The 22,804-nt window shown below is 32.8% G+C and overlaps 1 protein-coding gene across 1 annotated transcript in view; it reads left to right on the top strand.

The window, feature by feature from the left end:
- The window catches only part of LOC129231225 (copper homeostasis protein cutC homolog), a 38,691-nt gene extending 25,896 nt beyond the window's left edge, over positions 1-12,795 (top strand). The window contains exons 8-9 of the mRNA XM_054865487.1: positions 1,886-1,913; positions 12,198-12,795. Of these exons, the coding sequence (XP_054721462.1) occupies positions 1,886-1,913; positions 12,198-12,379 (210 nt within the window). The 3' untranslated portion in view covers positions 12,380-12,795. The remainder of the gene's footprint in view (positions 1-1,885; positions 1,914-12,197) is intronic.
- The last annotated feature ends 10,009 nt before the right edge of the window (positions 12,796-22,804 follow it).

The raw sequence follows: 22,804 nt of genomic DNA, 5'->3' as shown, positions 1-22,804 counted from the left end.
GGGCAAAAAATTGCACTTGGGAAACATTTGTAGACCCCTATGGCAGAATTTTATATTACTTTCTATGGAAAATTTTCTGAACCTAATTTCTTTCTGCAAGAATGCTCTGTAAAACGAAAAATGAACTAATAGACAAACTTAAGTGCAATTCATTCTGAAAGTGAAATATTTATTCATTTATTAACAAATTTTGCACAACTTCTTGTTTAAGTAAATTCATTTATACAAAAACGAAAGGCATTAAAATTCAGTATCAGAGCTTCCTACAGATTTTCAGTTTTTGCTAGAGAAAAAAAGGGACCTTGAGCTAAATCTATATGGTTAACAATATTAACACGGTGGTAACAGCAGTTGGTAAGTGGAGAAAAATTTGCCATTGCTCTTGGCAAATCTAACCAAAAGCAATGTAAATTATTATGCTAATTTATATAATGCTAATGTGAATTAATATGTTATAGTAGGGGGTGATTGCATAAACAGAGATGCCACTCTCATATTAAGTTTTCAGTCTTAATCTCTTAGCACTTATCAGTAGTTCTTAATACCAGAAAAATACAGATGCAACATCTATTCAATATTCCAAGAAAAAAGATCTGAAGAAAAAATAATTTCTTAATTAAAATATGCATTACAGTTGGGGGGAAAAAAACATTCCCCAAAGGAAAAAAAAACTAAAACATGTGTGTGATTTGAAAAAATGAATAAGGATCACCCCTCCTTCTCCCATAAAAAAAACTAAATTAAAATATGCATTGCACAGTTATAACGAAGTATCTCCCTCTCCCCAAAAGGAAAATGAGTTTAATTAAAATATGCATTACAGCTCGAAAAAAAAAAAAACATGCATGTGATTTGGGGGGGGGGGGGATAAATAAAGGCCACCCTCCCATAAAAAAACTCAATTAATACATGCAATACACAACATTACAAACAAAGTATCCCCTTCCCCCCAAAAGGAAAATAAGTTTAATTAAAATATACATTTTAGTTAGAATAAATCGAAAATTAAATCCGTGAAAAAAAAAGGATTTTATTAAATACTCTATGCATGAAAAGCAAAAAAGAAATCCCACCCTGCCCCCTCCTTCATGTGACATAAAGAATTTATATCAAGTACTGGAGAAAATCAAATGTTACGACAATTTTTTTCAAAGTGGCTAATTTTGTGAAGAATTTCAATAATCTGTAACTGAAGGGGAAAAAAAATTCTTTCAAAATCCTTTTGGGGACTTTTTTTGCCCCTTTGTTATAACTACTGTAATTTGAAAAAAAAAAATGGTGATTATCATGTGAGGCAGTGAGAAGAAAAGGGATGTAAGTGCACATTTTCAAGTTTTGAGTAAAACGCGTTTAAAGATAACATCCTAGGTAGGCTTTCATTGATTTTTTTTTCTAAATAATGCTGAACAGCAGCACCTACCAGGGCTGCTGTTACTATATCTTGCTGCAAGACAGAGGAGAGTTTCACCTAAGATTTGCAGTGGTTATCTCCAAATTTTTAATTTTACCACTTACAACCCTTTGCTTCTCACTGCCTCATATGACACTTTTCTTACCTGCCTGTCTGATTTCAAATGGAATGGTTCCCATAAATTATAATAGCAGTATGGGACATTATGCTTATGTTCTTCAATGGTAACCTTGAGTTATTCAAAGCAGTGGCTTTTCACTATTGCAACATTTTAAGTTTTCTGTACTTTAAATTCATATTTCCTCTTATTTTAAGTGATGTCAGTAAGACTTGCATTCTCTAAATTTTCAAGGTGGTATTTTTATATAAACTTTTTCTTAATGCACACCTGATTTCCAACTCTTCTTTGTAATAAGATAAGAAAGTATAGTAGATGCTAATTTTTATTTTATTTATTTATTTTTTTTTTCATAGGCTATGTCAAGAATAATCATTATGCCAGGTATGTGAAATCAGTTGTCCAAAATTTGTACATTTTATTTGCATAATAGGCACTATAAGTGTAATCAGTTTTTCAGTTTGTCATGAATTTGGGAGGGAAAATGTCACAGTCTCTTTGTTTTCTGTATTTTGCAATTATCAAATATCACCTATTTATTGATTTCTCCTATTTTCTTTGCAACACTGCTCCCTCCCCCCTCCTTCTCTCTAAAAAAGAAAATTCCTTTTCCTCCAGAAAATCAGTATTAGGGATGACCATGTTTGGTATATGATAGCATCATACAACATCACCTCAGCTGTGGGTGTGGTATGTTGTTGAAAAGCAAAAGGTAGTATTTGAGAATTCACATCGAGTTATCCATAAGCGTACAAAAATGTCATTATTACCCAAATTCAATCTGGATTCATCTCTGAAGATGATCTGGATCCATTCAGTGTAAACATCACTTTGAACTTAACACTACTCTAAGTGGATGTGAAATTGTGAATGATGCTATTGTACAAAACATGGTCAACTATAATATTGATTCACAGCACTATGAGAGACCAACAGTTTGTTTGTGTCATGCTTCAGTCATATGTATTGGCACTCATGGCAGGGTTCCTAGGAGCCCTTTTTTAACAGGACAATGCTAGGTCACACATAGCAAGGGTCTTTGGGGGCTGCCTCTTCAATTTCTTTGGCCTGCGCAATGCTCTGGTTTGTCACAAATTGAGAATATCTGGGATCCATTGAGATGGTAAATTGGACATCTTATGAGTTTAATAAAATTAGTGGTGTTTACAGTACCTAATGAAACAAGTAATCTTTTAGAAGCAAATATTTTAGAAATTGTCACATTCCAAATAATTACAAGCAAAGTTTAGGAACTCCTGAGCGGAAGAACTGGCAACAAGCGATGTTTGATGAAATAAACATAATCTGCCAAAGAAAGGTCCTGGTCATTGGTACCCCCCCCCCCCCCCAAATAAAAAGGTGTTGGGAAATAGTTGGATGTAGGCCTGAAGACCAATGATAAAAATGAAATGGTTAGATATAAGGCAAGGCTTGTGGCTCAGGTAAACTGCCAGGTTTTTAGCCCAGTTATCAGTTTTCCTCTTATCAGAGCATTTTTTGCAATTCTTGTATGTCAGTTGGGTTGGTCACATTTTCAAGTTGATGTAAAAAATGCATATTTATACTCTGATTTAAAGGAGCAAATTTTTATGCCCCAGCCTGAAGGATTTGTAGATCCATACCATCCAAATTATGTGTGTAAACTAGAAAAGTCACTATATAGGTTACACAAATCAGATCATAATTGGTTCTTTGAAATCGATAGTGTTATTGAAGGCCTGAATTTTAAATAATTGACTAGTTGTAACTATGTTTATATTTTTAATAGTGAAATTGTTTTACTAATGTATGTTGATGACACAATAATTATTGGAAGGGATCTAAGTCATATAAATCATATTTTAAATAAATTAAAATTGCATTATGATATCAAAGAAATGGGTAAAAAAAAATGTTAGGCGTAGAGTGCATACAAGAAGGTAGAGATCTATTTATCCACCAGCAAAGCTACATATCAAAACTGTGTGATGTATTTAAAGAATATAATTTTCCTGTGTCCACACTACCCATTGCAAAGGGTTTCATTTTGTCCAAGAAGGACTGTCCAAAGAATAAAAGTGAAGAGGAAGAAATGAATGATATCCCATGTAGAAATGCTCTTGGGTGTTTAGCTTATATAACTGTAAAAAACAAGACCTGACCTATGCTATGCAGTTAATATTTTGTCTCAATTTCAAGCAAACCCAGGCATGAGGCATTGGGAATGTGTACTAAGGTTGATAGGGTACTTAAAATACACTAGTCATTGTAAGTTAAATTTAAGTAACATTGATAATATTTCTCTAAACGGTTATTCAGATTCGTACTATGCGGCTAACCGTGATGACAGAATATCAATGGTAGGACTAGTTATTTTTTTGGATAAAGTACACTATCATTTGGCGTACCTTTAAGGAAAAATGTGTTGCCCTATCCACAATGGAAGCAAAGTACATTGCTCTATGTGAGGCTTCTAAGGAGATTGTGTGGCTAAATAGAATCTTAAATAAAATGTCAAAATTTCTGGATTACATTTTGTTAAATGTATATTACATTGTGATAATTGGGCAGCTATTGATTCTTCACATTCACCAATTCAGAACTCACGCACAAAGCGTATTGATGTGAGGTATCATTTTTTACCGAACTTAGCTTTGGATAACATTTTTGAATTAAAACATGTAAAAAGTTAATTAAATGCTTTGTTTTCTTTACAAAATCTTTTTGTAAAATTGGATTAGAAAATGTTTGTAAAAATATGTTAGATGTTTTTTAATGTTTTTGATATCATAATGTTTCAATGTGTAAAAGTTTTTTTATTTCTCAGAGTGTTTATACATATTTTCTTAAATGAATGCTTTATTGTGTATGTTGTATCCCTTGTCACCGGAATGCCAAGAAGGGGGGACTTGTCAAACTATTAGAAATTTTTATTATTTTTTCATGAATTTCCGGTGCTAGGGAAATGATATTAATTATACTTACTTATTTTTATGTGAGGGGGGTTCTTCATACCTTGACGCTACACTAAAAAATGCTGCACCCAAAACTTTTGTTTATTCTAACAAATGTGGTGAGAAAAGTAAACAAACTTCGCAGTTAGCAGTTAAACCCACAGTGAATAGAAAATGTTCATCAAAGAAACCGTTTCAACGAATTTAACTGTTGTCAATAACTTTTCTGGAGTTTTTTTTAAAGAATTTCATCGAACATTCTAATGACAATATGCAAATTGAATGGAACGTCAGTAAAGATGTATTTAAGCGGTGGACATCCGTTCATCGATCACTCTCTCTTCCTCCACGCTGATGTTTCTGGTATAGTTCCTGAAGTGGGCTGGCTGCCCAGGTTTCTGATGATCATCTGGCTGGAAATGGATTGACAGCCAGATCCATTTGCAGAAGGTGTACACTAGGCAGGCCGGCCTTCTGTGTTCCGTTCCTGATTTGTGCCACAAATTACCAGTGTCAAGATAGTTCAAGGCCTCAGGACTATTTGTCAAAATAGAGTTTTATGGAGCACCAGTGGTATAAACGTTTTTCAATTAGATTAGAATTCCTGAAATATGTTTTTTTGGTTTTATTGCTGGATTTAGTATTTTATACGAATTTTACTTAGAAGTTTTAAAATCTTTGTTATCATGTTGTGTTTTTTATTGAACTAATAAATGTAAATGATTTACTTAAATATGCTTCCTAATTTGACTCAACCAAGACACATTTGTGGGGTTCACTAAAAACTTTAAATAGTTTCTCCTAACAAAAAAAGACCCTCGAAAGACTAGCGCATCATTTAATAGAGATTCAAAAGAGAACGGAATGAATATTAGCTCATCCGGTTCGGAGGCACCTTTTTGCAGCCTGTCGGCCTGCCTATCGGTCTATTAAGAAATAGCTTCTGACCCAACGAATGAAGAAAAAGCGCTACTTGTGGGAGTTAAAATACAAGAATTGGACTGCTGAATATTGGAGGAAAGTACTTTTTTTTTTGCGACGAAAGTAATTTCACTGTCCTAGGCAAAACAGCTCAACTCGTGCAGAGAGCTCCAGGCGAAAGAACATAAACCAATTTGTAAAACACTCTCAAAAGAATACGTTGGAGTTGTTTCAGTTACGATAGGGTTGGTTCTTTGAAGCCTGTTTGTGGTATGATGCGTTCTGAGCAATATATTATCATTCTGGAAAAAAAAGGTTTCACCACAGTTGAAAAAACGATACACAGATGGAAAGAGGATTTTCCAGCAGGATTTAGTCCGTTTCCATTCTTCCAAAATGGTCAAGAAATTCATGTCTGGGACCCAAATTGAGACATTGGAATGGCATAGGAACTTTCCTGGTATCAAGCCAATTGTAAATTTTTGGGATATATGCATGAATCGTCTATTGCATACAGACTGTTCAACTGTGAAGAAGTCAATAGATGCTCAATTTCATGTTTGGGACAAGGATTCAAATGTTGTAAATGATTGTAAAAAAATGGTAGATTCCATGCCAAATCATGTCCAAATGTTAGAAAAAAGTCCTGAACACCATATTATGCACTAAAAACTTTCGATTTTATATACATTTAAATAAAATACCATTTCTTCTTAGTTTTTCACATTTTTCGAGTTTGTTTCAACTAATTTGCACAAGGGTGTATCAGTTGAAAACTTGAATTGACAGAAAGAATTTTTTAGTTGATCATAGCAAAATACTTTAAATTCCAAAACAAGGAACTGGCAAGTCTGAGTCCTTACAATGAAAAATGTAGTGCAGAACAGGTGCCACTTGTGGAGCAAAGCGCACATAAAAAATGAGACATTTTTTCGCCCATCTCTTCACCTGCCTCACTTGCATTGATGTTTATACCAAATGCTGTTTTTTGATGGTTTTAGCAAAATTAGTAAAAAGTATTTATTTTCGATGATGGGTAGGGTGGAGAACTTGAGATTGGTAGCACCAAATTCCCATAAAAAATTAGGGTATGTTTGGTTATTCCTTCCTTTTTTGCAAATGCACGAATATTCCACAAATGCACGAACATTCGGTCCGAATGTTGAAGTTTTGGAAATTTTCTGTCAAAACATTAATTTTTTTTTGCCACATTTATCTCAAATAATCATATAATTTGTCACATTTGATGCATTTTTAGATGCTTGGTGCGTCAAATTAACTATTTATTGCTTATGAATTTTGAAATATGCCATTCGATATCTTTATGCTTGCTTTATGTTAAAAACCAAGGTAAAATAGCCCACAACTGGCCTAAGAAAGGGGTGGATGTACAGAACATTTCTATGCAGCCTCCCAGCAAAGTGTTTTGTGTACACTGTTTGGGGAAATTAAAGCCTTTTTTGAGTTAAATTTCGGCATTTCACGGATTTTATTTCTATTACAGCTTTGCTATAATGAAAGCATTTCTTCCTTCATAGTCATTGGTAGCTTCCATCACTATTTTAATAGCATTTCTATTCCTAGCTGATGTAGGACTTGTAAAGCAAAGTGTAGATTTTGAAATCATTTGGGATTCCATGTTTACTTCAGTTTCTTCTGACAAAAGAAACTTCGTGTTTTACAATTTGCTGATATTGGTTGAGAAACCAATAAATAGAATGTAGTATTCTGTAACCTTTGAAAACTAGTTAGTATAGGCTCCAGATTAGGAAACTATAGGTGATATTAGGAACAATGAGGTAGGGAAAGGGTAGGCTGAGCATCACCGAGAAGTTTTTCTACTTCTTAAACAACTTGATAACATGTACTCTGTCCGAGCATACACAACGCAAAAAGAAACTAAAATTAAATTTTTTTAGGCCATGTACTGATAACTGTTCTGTGTTCTCTATTTATTGTTTAATGCTAGGTAAAAGTTTTCAAATAAACAAAAAAAAAAAAAAAAAAAAAAAATGAGGTGAAAGAATTCAGGTCTCACTCTGTTTAGTTAAATATTGCATTAACCTCTATAACCAAACTTAGTAAATAATTCCAGTAACTGACATGAGTAAGCAGGAAAAAAAAAGAAGTCTTTTAAGTCACTGATTTGAATGTATATTATCCATTCTCTATCTACAGTGAACACCCTCAGAATCTGAACACTTTTGTTCGGTCCCATGAGTGTTCAGAATAGAGAGGGTCCACTGTACTTGCGAAAATTCTTAGAACTGAATCATTGAGGCTATGAAATCACTGAAAGAAAGCCCGGGAAGATGACCTTATAAGCATTAAAAGTAATTGAGACCTTAAAAACAGATCTGATAATCCATAATACAGAATCCATATTCAATGAGCCGGGACTTTAGTAAAGTGACCTTATATCAAGGTCTGACTGTACATAGTGTAATGGGGTGAAAACACAACCTTGCATCCTGGTCAGTTGGTTTCTGAATCAAGGTGGGGGTTTTGAACAGGACAGGTGGTTTTTACCATCCAAAAGTATCCAAAACTGTCCTAGAGTAAACCACAGCTAAGGAGAGCCAATCTAATCAAATTATATTTACTTAATCAAGAATGCAACTTTCATGTAACTGGATTAGAATCTGCTGCATAAATAATTTGAATGTTCACATTGAATAAATGTTCAATATAAAACATTGCATTTTCTATTTTTGGTATTTCTCACAAAATACAATTTCTCTAAAAATACAGTTTTGGGCACTTTCGGACAGTTTTGGACAGAAAAGTTTTGAACTGGACCCTTGTGTCCAAATCTTGCCAACCCTGTTCTGAATAAGTATATAAATATTGTGAATGAAATCAAAGTGCAAAGTAATAAACATTAAATTAGTTGAAAGTATTGTAATAATAATTTTAGTTCAACCTGCCATGCATAATTACAGAACATTTGAATTAAATTATATAGGTTTCAAAAGAGAAGAACGATAGGTGATACTGATTTTGTATGTATTTTTAGGAGGGGGAGGTAAAAAGCTTTAATTGGTCCTATTGCATTGAGCTAATGTATGCTTGAATGTTTTTGGACCAGGTTGTTCACTGAATTGGCTGTCCTAGTTCAGTGAAAGTTTATCCTCCTGATGATCTAAACCCAACATTTTGTTATGTGCAATTCTTTTATGTTTCTACAAACAGCTTTTGCTATAGAATTTCTAAAACAAAATCATTTTATTTGTTTGGAAGACATCTGTAATTTTATTGAGAAATTTTAAAGTTAAAAAATTTAAATCACTTTTATTGCACTTTCTGACAAACATTTCATAGAGAATGCCAAGAAAAAAAAGTTGAATACAGTCCTCGCTTACCACTTTGACTATCATGGCTTCACTCTATGGCGTTTTTTTCACCAAACTCGTTCATTACCCTTTTCTAATTGTCTCGTGTTAACTTTTTCCTTCATAAGAGTAGCAAAATATTAATTTTAAGTAAGACATGTTCTTCTGAGGGGCTACAATACAGTCAGTTGAAGGAGGGGGGGGGGAGGGTGCTATAAAAACAATGAAGAGTGTCAATAATTGCTGCTGGCTTTCAACCACTAAACACTTTCTGCGGAGTGTATATTATTGTATTACTCATTGGAGGATTTACAATGTTACAATTATGAGAGTTCCCAAGACACAGGTGCCCTGAACGGGATCTTCTGAAGCACATGAAATTTTTTTATAGGTAATTCTGCTCCTCTCAAAGGGACCACCCTAAAATTGAATTGCAACGGGTCTGCAAACCTGTAAATCTACCAGTGGTATTATTGTAAGAGGATAAATGCATTTGTAAATGGTGTTCAACTACAGTGAAACCCCTCCTAACGGACACCCCTTTAATGCGGACACCCCTCTTATGCGGACAGTTTTTAATTCCCCGGCAGAGAGACATTAAACCTAATGTATAAGGAACCTCTCTCGTACGGACACCCTCAAATACGGACACGGACACCCTTTTCGAAGTCATTTACATTGATATATCCTTTTTTACGGATAGTATTTAAAACTTGAGAATTAAATAGCTACTCCATTGAAAGGCTTCATTTAATGCAAAGTCGACCAGCTTATACGGAGATAAAAAAAATATTTCTTTGCAATTTTACTTTGCATCTACTGCGTAGCAAAAAATTTTCAGCTTGACACCGAAATGCATTTTTCATTCCAAAAAACATCATCAAATCGTCAAAAATAAAAGAAAAGAAAAGAGAAAATGATTATTCTGCAAGTTTCTGTCTGTATACCCCCACCCTCCCCCGTTGCCTTGTTCCTTTTCAGATGACTAACAAGCAGGCGTGTTGTGTCTAAGTGGAGCCGAGTTGACGCGCCATCTAACAAAAATATTTTATAGAGAGTAAAAGTAAAGCCAATGCAATATCATAAAGTAAACTTAAGGGTAAAAGCATTCAGTTGTTTCATCGTTCTCATTGAAATGGCTCTGAATACTCATCGTCAGCGTCGTACTCTTTCTCTTAAAGAAAAAATTGAAGTTATAGATTTCGCAGAAAAAAATAAAATTGGAATACGGAACATTGCTGAAAAGTTTGGTGTGGGACGCACACAAATTTGCTGTATATTAAAAGGAAAAGAGAAGTTTAAGAAAGAATGGTTCATAAATGGAAACCAAGAGAAGAAAAAAGATTTTCCTAAAAGTAATGCCCTTGCAGTGGATGAAATTGTGTTTAAATGGTTTGTGTCCGCAAGAAGCAAAAATATTCCGATTTCTGGCCCTATTTTACAAGAAAAGGCGAAAGAAGCAGCTACTGAAATGGGTATAGAAAATTTCAAAGCTTCCAATGGATGGTTAGATCGTTTTCGAACGAGACATGATATCGTTTTTAAAAAAATATGTGGTGAATCCATGGATGTGGATGCTGACGTTTGCGAGAAATGGTTTGAGAAAGTGCCTAGTTTGATTGAAAATTACGAGCCATGTGACATTTATAACATTGATGAGACCGGTTTGTTTTATAGAGCTCTGCCAGATAAAACCTTAACTTTACGGAAAGAAAACTGCTCTGGTGGCAAAATCTCCAAAGAACGCTTAACAGTTTTGTTGGGTGCCAGCATGGATGGTACAAAATTAAAACCAGTTGTCATCGGAAAAGCAGCCAGACCTCGGTGTTTTAAAGGACTGGATATAAAAAAATTACCTGTAGACTGGTATTCAAATAGAAGAGCGTGGATGACAACCAGTGTCATATCTGATTGGCTTGTAACTTTTGATAAGAAGTTGGGGAGAGAAAAAAGGCATATTGTTATTTTTATGGACAACGCGCCCTCCCATCCCAAAGACTTTCACTTGAAAAATATAGAAATAGTCTTCTTGCCAGCAAACACAACATCGAAATGCCAACCTATGGATGCTGGGATAATTCAAGCATTTAAAATTCAATACAGACAACTAGTTATGAAGCATTTAATCAATAAAATGGAAGAAACTAAAACAAGTAGCGAATTGTCCAAAACAATTGATGTGTTAGATGCAATCAGCTGGGTTAAGCACGCATGGAAGGAAGTTAAAAAAGAAACAATAGTAAGTTGCTTTAATCGCGTTGGATTCAAAAAAGGATCTGCCACAGAGGAAATTGACAACGAAGTTGATTGTGACAATGATGGATCCGATTTGCAGTCGTTAATGCAACAAGCAGGGTTCACAAATGTGACCGCTGAAGACTATGCTCCCATCGACGACCAAGTTTTCACTGAAGAAAGCGAAACAGAAATTGCAAGCATAGTGCGCGAAATTAACGAAGATCATACAGTTGAGGATGACGATGAAGATGAACTGTCCGTAAAAGAAGACGTTAAAACAATTAAAAATGTTAACGAAGCTTTAAGCGTATTAGATGGACTCAGGGAATTTTCAATTAAACACAACGATCCTAAAGGACTAGACTTGGTACAAGAACTTAAGATACATTTCGAAAATGAAAGACTTTCATCGATCAAAACATATCAACAGACATCAATCGAACAATTTTTTAAAAGTACAAATTAGGTATGTAATTTTTATGCGAACCTGTTATTTAAATCTCTTTGAGTGTGCAAAACTGTAATATTTGAATTTAACCTGATAAAATAATTGTTTATTATGTATATGTTGGTAAAAACTAGTAAATTAAAAAAAATCTATGCATATGAAAGAGTAGAATTCACACATATTTCATTTAAGATTTCAAAAAACATAAACAAATAACTAAAGTTAATTAAATTAAAAAAACCTCTGTAAAGCGGACACCCCTCTCTTACGGACAAAAAAGTTTGTCCCGTTAGTGTCCGTAATAGAGGGGTTTCACTGTACTTGTTTTTATAACAGTAGTTGAAACATAAGAACATTATATTTAATAAAGAAAGAATGCAGAAATGGGCCACTTGTTGCACACATTTCGTTATTGAACTTGTACTATTTAATTGGTTAGCAATAGTATGATGTTCCAACTGTGCGTTTTTAGTGCAAAGTACAATTATACCAAAATTTATAATATCATCCAATATGTCTTTTTTCCTCATATGTTGGCTAATATGAGCGTAATGATGACTAAAGGGTAGTCTTTCATGTCTAGAATGCTCTAATTATGTTTAGAAAATGTATTTAAAAGGTGCTAAATGCACTTCTTATGCCTAACTAGGAAAATATGATTTATAAATAAAGAATCCTACTTCGCTGAAATTCATTTATTGTGCTAAGTCTGGAACGCATAAACAAGGATTGAGACTAATTTATAAGCAATTTTTCAGAAGATTGGCAAATCATCTAACTATAATGTGTCTTACAGGTTGTGGAATTACTGTCAACAATTTAGCAGAAATAAAAGAAGTTACTAATGCCAAAGAATTTCATGCATCAGCCAGTGAACTTGTGGGCGTGTCTTGTGAACACCCAGTGGTGAAAGGAACAACCTCACATTTAGTGACTTCTGAAACTATTGTCAGATCAATGAAAAAATGTCTAGTGTGATACAAAATCAGTTTCGGGTAAACTTATAATGCTGTTATTTAGCTAAAAATGATTTCTACAGAGAGAAAAATAAATACTTACAAGGGGTGACCAAGGTAAGGGTTTTTTCCACATCACACAGAAAAATAAATGGAAAAGACTGTAAAAACAAACAAAACATGGGGGGGGGGGGGGGCTGCGAAAATATTCACCTATAAATTCTGTATAAGTCAGTACAAAACAAAATGCAAATGATTCATTGTTAATTATTGTTAAAATTATAATTTAAAGAAAATATATGTTAATGAAAATATATCCTCAATATATGTATATATGCTAAAGCTGATCCAGAAAACTGTAAATATCTAATACTAGTTACTTAAGACACGTTCTTTTGATTTGTATTCATTGATTTACTGTTAAAATAAATTTCTAACTTTGCAGTAAGCTTTAGTTTCTTCCTTGTAAATGAACTTTGTATTCATAACGAAATTACATTCATAAGGTCATTCATAAAGCCAATCTTAGAAAGATGATGCATAGATTCAAAAAAGTAATAACAAGCAAAAATCATAAACAAATCATGTTAGCTTGTTTCTAGCAATTCAAAACATATAACATGGCCCCCATTCATACATTATATGACCAAAAGTATTGGGACACTTTCAAAAATTCATATTTTTACGGATTTTTTGAGAAAAAAAAGACCTATTGCTCTGTAATTTTTTTTCACATAAAAAGTATACTCTAGCTGTCATTTTCAAATAACAAGTTTGCTATTCATTTAAAGGACCAGAAACAAATTTAGGAAACACAAAAAGATTTTTGATCATTTTTCATTGTAAATAGCTGGGAATCAGCTATAAATTTCAGAAATAAGTTAAAAATCTATCAAAAATTTATTTTTATAATTTCATGAAAGTATCTTATACCGACAGAGATATATGCATTTCTTTCAAAAATGCAAATTTTTTTAAAGGTTTTTGGCTCATATCACGCAGAGTTTTTCGTCAAACGTTACTAAACTTTCAGAATATTTGATAGCATATTAGAGAAACATAATAATAAAATTTGAAGTTAAAATATTGAAAATTTATTGAAATGTGAACGTTTAAAGCAATTAATTTTTCACTGCGCATGCAGGTAAGATAGCAATTAATAACGTTGATAATCCAAAGCTCAGATATATTGTACAACTCATAAAAAAATTCCACCTCAATATCTTTAAAATTTAAAAAGTTATCAGAAATCTAATGAGCCGAATATCTATACTTCTTGGATAGGCGATGAATGGTAAGGGGTCGTTCAAACTGGCAACACTTTCCTGCTATCATTGCAGAGTGATTCAGGATAAGAACGGATTATTTGCAAACAATCCTCCGTGATTCATCGTCTAGCCAAGAATTATTAAAATTCGGCTCATTAGACAGTTGATAATTTTTTAGATTTTAAAGATATCAAGGTGGAAATTTTTTGTGAGTTGTAGAATATATCTGGGCTTCTGATTATAGAGGTTATAAATTGCTATCTTTCCTGCATGTGCGGTGAAAAATGAAATGATTTAAACGTTCATATTTCATCAAATTTTCAATATTTTAACTTCAAATTTTTTATTATTATGTTCCTCTAATATGCTGCCAAATATTCTGAAAGTTTAGTAACGTTTGACGGCAAACTCTGCATGATATGAGCCGAAAACCTTCAAAAAAAATTTGCATTTTTGAAAGAAATGCTTATATGTCCGTGGGTATAAGAGATACTTTCACGAAAATATAAAAATAAATTCTAGATAGGTTTTAAACTTATTTCTGAAATTTATAGCTTATTCTCTGCTATTTACAATGAAAAATGATCAAAAACCTCCTATGCCGGGCTGATGAGTGCTAATAAGCACGAAACTGCAGTCCTCGGCTGGAATGACTGAGCTGGCTGTGTATTTCATGTACCTCAATTGGTCTTATATTTCTCGAGAAATCTATAAAAATGTGAATTTTTGAAAGTGTCCCAATACTTATGGTCATATAGTATCTATTAGCTTAAAAGCAGTATAAGTCATTGCAAACAATTCAAGTTTCATATTGCTCATAGGCAGCTGAGCTATCACACATTTAGCAGGCATTCAAGAAATATTGGTCTTTATTACCTTTGCTTTTTGTACTGTCTTCGGTATTCCTTTCCCCCTCCTTCATTCTGTTCAGTCTATGTAAATGGCAGTTTTCTTTAATTACTTTGAATTTGTTCCTTTTGCTTTCCATTTTCGTTTCCCTCTTGATTTCATTCATTCGTTTTTCCTTTTATCTTTTCTTTGCAAGTGATTTATTTTCTAAAATTACCTTTTCCTTACACACTTGTTTCTTATAATAATGCAGATAATAACGCTAATATTAAAGATCATTTTAAACCTTGTTTTGAATTTAACTCGCACAGAGTCGAGAACTACCCCAGACACTCATTTTTGTTTCTTTGAATTTCATGGGCCAAACAGAAATCCCAGCTGTTTAGTAGCTGAATTTATGCCCATGGCTGGGTCCCTTTAGATTCCAGTCAACCAGTTAGTTTTCTAAGAACAGAGTTGTTTTTGACCCAAGGCAAGTCCTGACAGCTGTGAAATTTTCAAAATGGAAAGTGGTTTCCTTCAACCATCATTTCAGTTATGCTTTTGAACATGTAAGAGCCTCATTCAGAAATTTATAATAAAGTAAGAATGTCAGTATCATGCAGAAATAGCCGAATTAACTGGAAAAGGAAGTGATATACACACAAGAGATGCCACACACACACACAAAAGAAAAAAAAAAACAATTTCTTAAAAAGAAATTTGAACACACTATTTTTTACCTCTTCATTATTTAATTTTGCTTATTAATATGTTTTTTCCCTTGTAAAACACCAAGTACAAAACATATAAACTTTATATTTTTCTTAAGACATTACTGTGTAAATAAAAAGACTTTTAAGGAGAGATTTTTGTGACAGTAAAACTTATTCAAGTGTTGCTACATTTTACTTTCTACCTAGTTTAAAAGTTTCAGCATAAGTATGGAGGTAATGTATATCTTTTATGGTCAACTAATTTTCTACTTTGTTTAAAAGAAATGAAACAACTGTTCATTCAGCGCAAAACTACATAAAGGTAGCAAAACAAATTTCACAAAACATTATTACTAAACTCTCTAAAGTTTAGAAAGAAAATAAGTGATATGAATTGTATTTCATTCTACATCAATATAACTTGCAATTTAAAAGCTTAGAATTTAAATGAAGTAATTTTACTCTGCGGTCAAATTATTTCATTTGCAATAATTAAGCCAACATTTAAAATAGACAACTGTGATCAAAATAATTCATTGAAGGAAGAAAAAAAGTTGAAGTTAGCGATTGAAGGTAATGCCACTTAAGGCCTCCATCTATTGGGTTGTTCGGAAAGTCATTTCGTTTTTTTTGGGGAACATGAAAGACAGTTTTCGTATAATGAATAAATATTTTATTAAATTATATATTGGCCATTCTGGTCCAACACCTTTTGCCATCTTTCTGGCAGTAACATAATTCCCCTCTCATAAAAGTTTTGGTCCTTGCTGGCAAAAAACTGGTTCAGGTGGTTTTTGACATCTTCATTTGAGGTAAAGGTTTTGCCATCCAAAAAATTTTGCAGGGACCGGAACAAATAGTAGTCGGAAGGCGCCAGATCTGGAGAATATGGTGGATGTTGCAGTACGTCCCATTCAAGCTGTAAAAGTTTTTGGCGAGTGACCAAACTTGTGTGAGGCTCCGTAAGGACATGGGGCACCCACACATCGAGCTTCGAGGTTAAGCCCATGCCTTTCAAATGGCCATAAACAGTCGAATTCGACAAATTTAATCTCTCACCGATCTCTTGTGTGGTTATTCGCCGATTTGCATCAACTAATGCCTTTATCGCATCTTTGTCAGCTTCGACCGGCCTTCCAGACCGTGGTGCATCTTCGACATCAAAATTGCCGGATCGAAATTTTGCAAACCAGTTCTGGCACTGGCGTACTGTTAACACGCCTTCTCCATACACATCCGTCAATTTTTTTCTCGCTTGGACAGCATTTTTGCCTTTTCTGAAGTAAAAAAGTAAAATATGACGAAAATGCTGCTTATTGCTCTCCATATTTAAAAGGGCACCAACCAAAAACTACTGTGTAGAATTAATAGAACTTTTTCACACACAAGCCTAGCAATATCAGCTCTCAAGACATATAATGGTTATGTGGCTTAAGTGTGAAGTTGGTTTCGAAATAACGTAATTAAGTCCTCTGACGGGAAAAAACGAAATTACTTTCCGAACAACCCAATATGTACCTGCAGACCCTGGGGGGGGGGGGGGGTTAGATCTTTTAAACACATTTAGTTGCAAATATGGATGTTTAGGGTGAAAACAGTCTGTAATATAACCAGATGAAGAAGTAGCTTTTTTCTTTTTATAGATTTATTTTCAACAGCGTGGATTAGCTTTTTTTTAAAAAAGCAGAAAAGGAAACATATTGCTTACTTTAGAAACATTTTCTTTCCTAGAGAAAACTTAAAATGCAGGAAATTCATAAATAACAAACTTTTCATCTGACTTAACTAACATTACTATGATATGTAAAACCTGGGACCCAATGAAAAAAACGTGAAACACGGAAAAAACGTAGATTTGGAGGACGTAAAATCTGGGTTCCACTGATGTATGATCCTTTTTATTACCATCATCAGAGTCTGATTAAAAGCACATGGCATAGCTGCTTGACCTGACAGAAAAAGATTAAGGAGTACGGAATGCAAACATTGCAGCTTGCGAGGTCTGATTTTAAAGGTAAAAGCCTAAAGACGAACAGAAGATGAAAAAAAAAAAAAAACAGAGCAATTTCCTTTAGAGATGGCTAGCTAAATAGTTTCAAAAATTGGCTCTGAATCGTTTTCTGCAATCAGTGAGGAAGCACGGAATATTCTAGAAGCTAACATCATTTAATAGACACCAACGGTTCCACCAAATGCTCATAACTTGGATTAAACAGGCCTATTTTACAAATCACAACTTTTGAATGACTGCACTTTCATAGAGAAAACGCATTTGTAGGAAGCATTTGAAAGTCATGATTTCTGTTTTAGTGAAGATAATTGTAAAGGAAGTGAAAATTTTCTTTTGTTTGTAACTGGAAAATCGATGAATCCACTCTTTTGAAAGTAGCGGCAATGAAATATGAAGCCTAACAGTAAAACCTAGATGAGTATAGCTTTATCCGAAAAATATTTGCACGAGTTAGCATACTTTTTTTAATGCAAAATAAAAATCAAAAGATTGTAGCTTAACTTGAATGAAATACTGTTACATTGTTGGCATAATTAAGTTTAATGAGTGCGGTCCTTGAAGATACATGGTCCTTGAAGATGTTAACGACTGTATATTTGAATTATTTCCTTGAACTTGGTATCCTGATTCATTTGGCTATCAAATAATGTAGGAACCTCACTTTCATCATTAGAATTTATGCCCTCATTGCAATTCAGGTAATTTTACATTACCATAAAAGAAAATTATTCATAGATCAAAATAAGTAATCTAGTATTTTATTTATATCAGACTTTTATTACATCTATCTGGTACCTTTACAAAATACTTTTAATAAAGTACATATAGCATGACACCCTAGGGAGTAACATTTCACATGATTCAACTTGAATGCTTTAGTTTATTAAATGTTGGTGAAACACAGATAACACCAATATTTTGCAGACAACATAAGGCTGTTTGTAAAGAGGAACATTTACGCCATCTTCCAGAAGTAATAAATCGAAATTCTAACTAGGAAACAAAAAGGGTAATGAAATACAGAAGGATGGATTTGCATATTTTATAATGTTTGGATCTTGAGTTGATTGTATGGTAAAGTAGTCGACTTCTGTTAACATATCTATCTTTTGCTTATTATTTACATAATTCTAAGGTTTCTTTCTTTTTTATACTTTGTGATATGGTGTCTGTTTTTTATTCAATCTCTGATTGCATAGTATGAAGATCTGGTAGGAGACAGGTGTGTGTAATTGACGACTGCTCCTCTAACCCCCAAACACTATTTCACTGCTAAGTATAACAGATCATTTCTTGTTTAACTGCAGTCAGGTAAACATAGCAATTGTTGATTCAAGGGTGAATTGGGAAGTGTTATTTACTGATCACAGGTAGAAGAGAACAGAGCAGCAGAAATTTATTGAAGAACGATTCAAATACACACACACAGAGACGGATTTATAAGAAATTGTTCTGTTTGTGAATGGTGTCAAAAGTTGAAAAATGGCCAAACTGATCAACAAAATTAAGGGTAACAAGAATGCAATTCTAATTATAGACGACCTTATTCAACCAGTTGACCAAGTGGTTAAGGAAATAACCATAAAGAGAACTACGGATGATATTTCTGAAAGTTTCAAGATGTTCCCTGCACTCTGTAGATACTAAACAGTTGTGTTACAGAAAACATTGTGCTCCCTGGATACCAAAGATGTTGACTGACAACTGCAAAACTCGTCAAATGGCTGTAGCTTTGGTGTTTTTTGACAGTTACAATCCTGAAGATTTTTTGAAAGCCATTGTGGCAGGTAATGAGCCATGAATTAAATGACAAAGAAACCCACAAAATAATAGCAAATTTTCGACAGCAATAAGACTTTAGAAACTTTTTGGTACCAAAAAGGTGTGTTGCTTGTTGAGTTTTTGCAATCAGTGACAATAATTACTGCAGATTCTTATTGGGAAATATTGTCATGTTTACAGACAGAGTTTCAAAATGAAAAAAGAGGCATGCTGACTTCTGTAGTTTTTCTGATCCATGAAAATGCTCTTCCTTACAGCGCTCAATGACTCTTCGAGTAATTTCAATGGTACACTTTCAAAACATCCACCATGTATCTGGACCTAGTGCTGAGTGACTCTCATCTTTTTAATGAACTGAAAAAGTGGCCTGGACTGCAGCAGCACTCCCAAAATTATCAAGAGCTCAAGGAAACCATCACAACTAATTTCAAATCAGTGGTAACAGCATTTTCTGAAGAGGGTATGACAAAGATTATTTAAAATGACAAATGTCTCAATTGTCAAGCTGATTATGTAGACAAACTTTATTCTTCATTACTTAATGGTAATAAATCATTTTTTATATACATAAGATTTTCTTTTATAGCCTATCAGAGGTTGAAAGAAAAACAGCCCTTATTTATTAATAGTACCTTATGCTTAATAAATTTCATTTCTTCATTTTCTTTTCAAAAGTCAGATGAGGTGCATTAAGTTTCAATGCTTAAATTGTAATTTTGGAATTAGACATTACATATTATATGTACATGTGTGAAGAGAAGAGCCATAGAGTATTATTCAATTGATGTCTTCTCTTGGATCCAATGCAAAAATTTTGAAAAGAAATCTGTTAGATTTAACTAAATAAATGAAAAATGTCTCGCAACTAAAGTTTAAGGCACAGAACATTAGAAGTTTATTTTGAGCTATGTTTGGATTGAACAGGACATTGAAGCTAATTTAAATCTTGGATAAATTAAAATTCAGCTGTTAAAATTTATGTGTCAAAGGAAAATGAAAACATTACTTAATACTGAAATGTCAACATATGTTTTTAGATAAATTAAGTAAAATTTAAATTTAAAATAAAAAGGGCATATGTATTTCCTCACAAGTAAATCCAACTAAGCACAAAATTATTTTCAATACTAAAAATGCATAGTCTTAATATATAGCACCAAGAATGCATCACTGTGTAATGAAACAACAAATGTTTAATTGTTTGTAACTTACCTGATTATATATATAATATACGTCTCAATACATATAAAAACACGTAATAAAAGGAATGATTTTTTTAACTTGAATGTAATGCAGGAAAATGAAATTATTCACACATTCAAATTTACTAAAAGTAATACTGCTAGTTCATTATGTACAAGCTTGATAAGTTTAAAAAAAAAAAAGAGTATTCTTTAACCAAAAATCAACAACAGTACAGATTTCAACAACAAACAGATAAAATCTCGAACTTTCATTGTTTCAATGAAAAATAATATAAACAAAGATTTGCATTATACATATTAGCACATCACACAATACAGCACTTAATCTTTTTGAGCTTCTACATAACCTTTCACTTTGTAAAAGCATCATACATTTTGCTACTTTCAACTATCAGATTCTCACAAAATGCCATCAACATGACATTAAAAGAGAAAAACATTATGTCAATAACTATAAACATATCTTCATTGCTCATTTTTAGATTCATTTTATCACAGTTTTTTCATACACCCTGTTAAAATTTATTAACATATAATAAATTCAAATTTTGTTTGTAATAGCATTATCATAATAACAATTACATAAAGATGCAATATCTTAAACAATAAAAATTTAATGCTATAAGAAAATTTACAAATCTTACATACCTACGTTAAGGGTTACTTACATTCACTTACAAGTGATACGAAAACATTCTCATTTTCACTTTTCATTCATTTACAAGAATTGAATAGAGTAATAATCATTAATCATTCTTATGCTAAAAATGAGCAACGGTAGGAATCTTTGAAAAATTCAGAAATAGCATATTTTTTAGCAATATGAAATCCTTTTAAAATTCACCAACACAACCAATTTGAATGTGTAGCATATGTTCTTTTGAAAAAACAAAGTAATAAAATTGGACCATCACATTTCATGAACAAAATGGAAAAAAAAAAGGAAGAAACCATTTAATAACTCATCAAATAAATTACAAAAGAAAAGAGACATGTTTTGAAGAACTTGTAAAATAAATAAGATGTAAAATATGTCCAATATTATATCAAATATAAAAACAAAACTGACACAAGAGCAAAAGTCTAAGAATTGAAAGACTAGAAAAGATTAACAATAAAAATATACTGATAAGCAAAAATTAAAGAATATTTTAACCATTTTATTCCTTTCCTTTTCTTGCTTTAAAAAAACATGCAATTTGATAGTATTTCTCATGATTTATTTGTTAAATATTTGTAAGTTAACATTTTTATTATACACAGCAATTAATGAAGCGTTTTATAGCCTCAAACTGAGATGTTAAAGGAAAAATATCTCTCTTGAGACAAAACTAAGTTTCTAAAATTATATCTCATTAGCTATGTGGCGGATAGAGCAGGAGGGACTACAACATCATGAACTGGACTTGCAAAATTTTCAGGGAGAGATTACAACAAGAAAGAGAACTATAAAATAAATAAATAAATAAGCTCGATCAATGCTATAACTTGCTTCTGTTCTATAGTCTTTAGTTAATATGTGTGTGTGTGTGTTATTAAAGGATTTTTTTAAATTGAGGTCATGTCACTCCAAAATTTTTGAAAGCAAGAAGATAATTCTAAGTAAGAGCCAGTTTTTACTTGAAAACCTGAATTTATTTCATCTGCTGTTGCACAACTGTGGCTTACAACAGTATATAGCAGAATGCCGAGTGCAAGCATGGATACTTGACTTAAACATGGACATAGCTAGACGCCCTTACACTCTGCTCTGCTTTTGAAGAGGAAGGGTATAGGAAAATTCTTCATAGATGCAGATAGCAAAAATAACCTTCAAGCTACATCACGGATGATCTCCTTTATGTTACTGTAGGGAAAGGTTACTTGTGAACAACCAGGAGGCTATTGTTCTGTGACATGCATCTGCATGTGAAGAACATGTTTGGATAAGCAATAATGGGTAGGTTGTAACAGTTCTCATATTAGCAAAATTACAAGGGGGTCAGAGAAGTAGGGTGCCAGTCTAAATGATTACAGTATTGTGTTGACAATAACACTAACAGAGGCCTACATAACTTCTTTAAAAGTATTTTATCATTTCTTTTAATTATTGTATAAGTGTACTAGGGCTGGGCAATGCATCACACAAAATCAGTGTACATCCCACATCATTAAATCGTTTTCGAGTTTTTCTAAACCTATGCATCAATACCACACCAACCCAAATTCAAGCACCGATGTACAGACACCGGTCCACGATCATTACTGCTTTAATCTGTAATTTTTTCACATTAATGTTCAATTAGCAGTGTGTCAAGCCAATTTGGCTTAACAACAATGGTGAAAAGAGTTAGTAAGGAAACTTTCAAAACAAATCCTGTTATAAGTATCAGCAAAGACCTCCACTTCTCTCAAATCATGCAGGAGAAGCTTTCTGTTTTAGCTCTGAATAGAAAATATATTGATAAACAAAATTTAGCACACAATAACATACCAAAAAAAAAAAAAGCCAAGTTTAAAGTGCAAAGCAACAAAAACAACTTCAGGCATGTACTTTGGTGTTGAATGAATTAAGATGGAGGCTTGTAAATGGAATATGTATGACTTAGCTTCCATCAGCTCATATCTTTTTAAATTGAAAACATAGACCCATTTTAA

Source organism: Uloborus diversus, chromosome 10 (genome assembly GCF_026930045.1).
Source record: "Uloborus diversus isolate 005 chromosome 10, Udiv.v.3.1, whole genome shotgun sequence".
Lineage (NCBI taxonomy): Eukaryota > Metazoa > Arthropoda > Arachnida > Araneae > Uloboridae > Uloborus > Uloborus diversus.
Note: the sequence above shows the minus strand (reverse complement) of the source record. Positions and strands in the feature narration are given on the sequence as shown.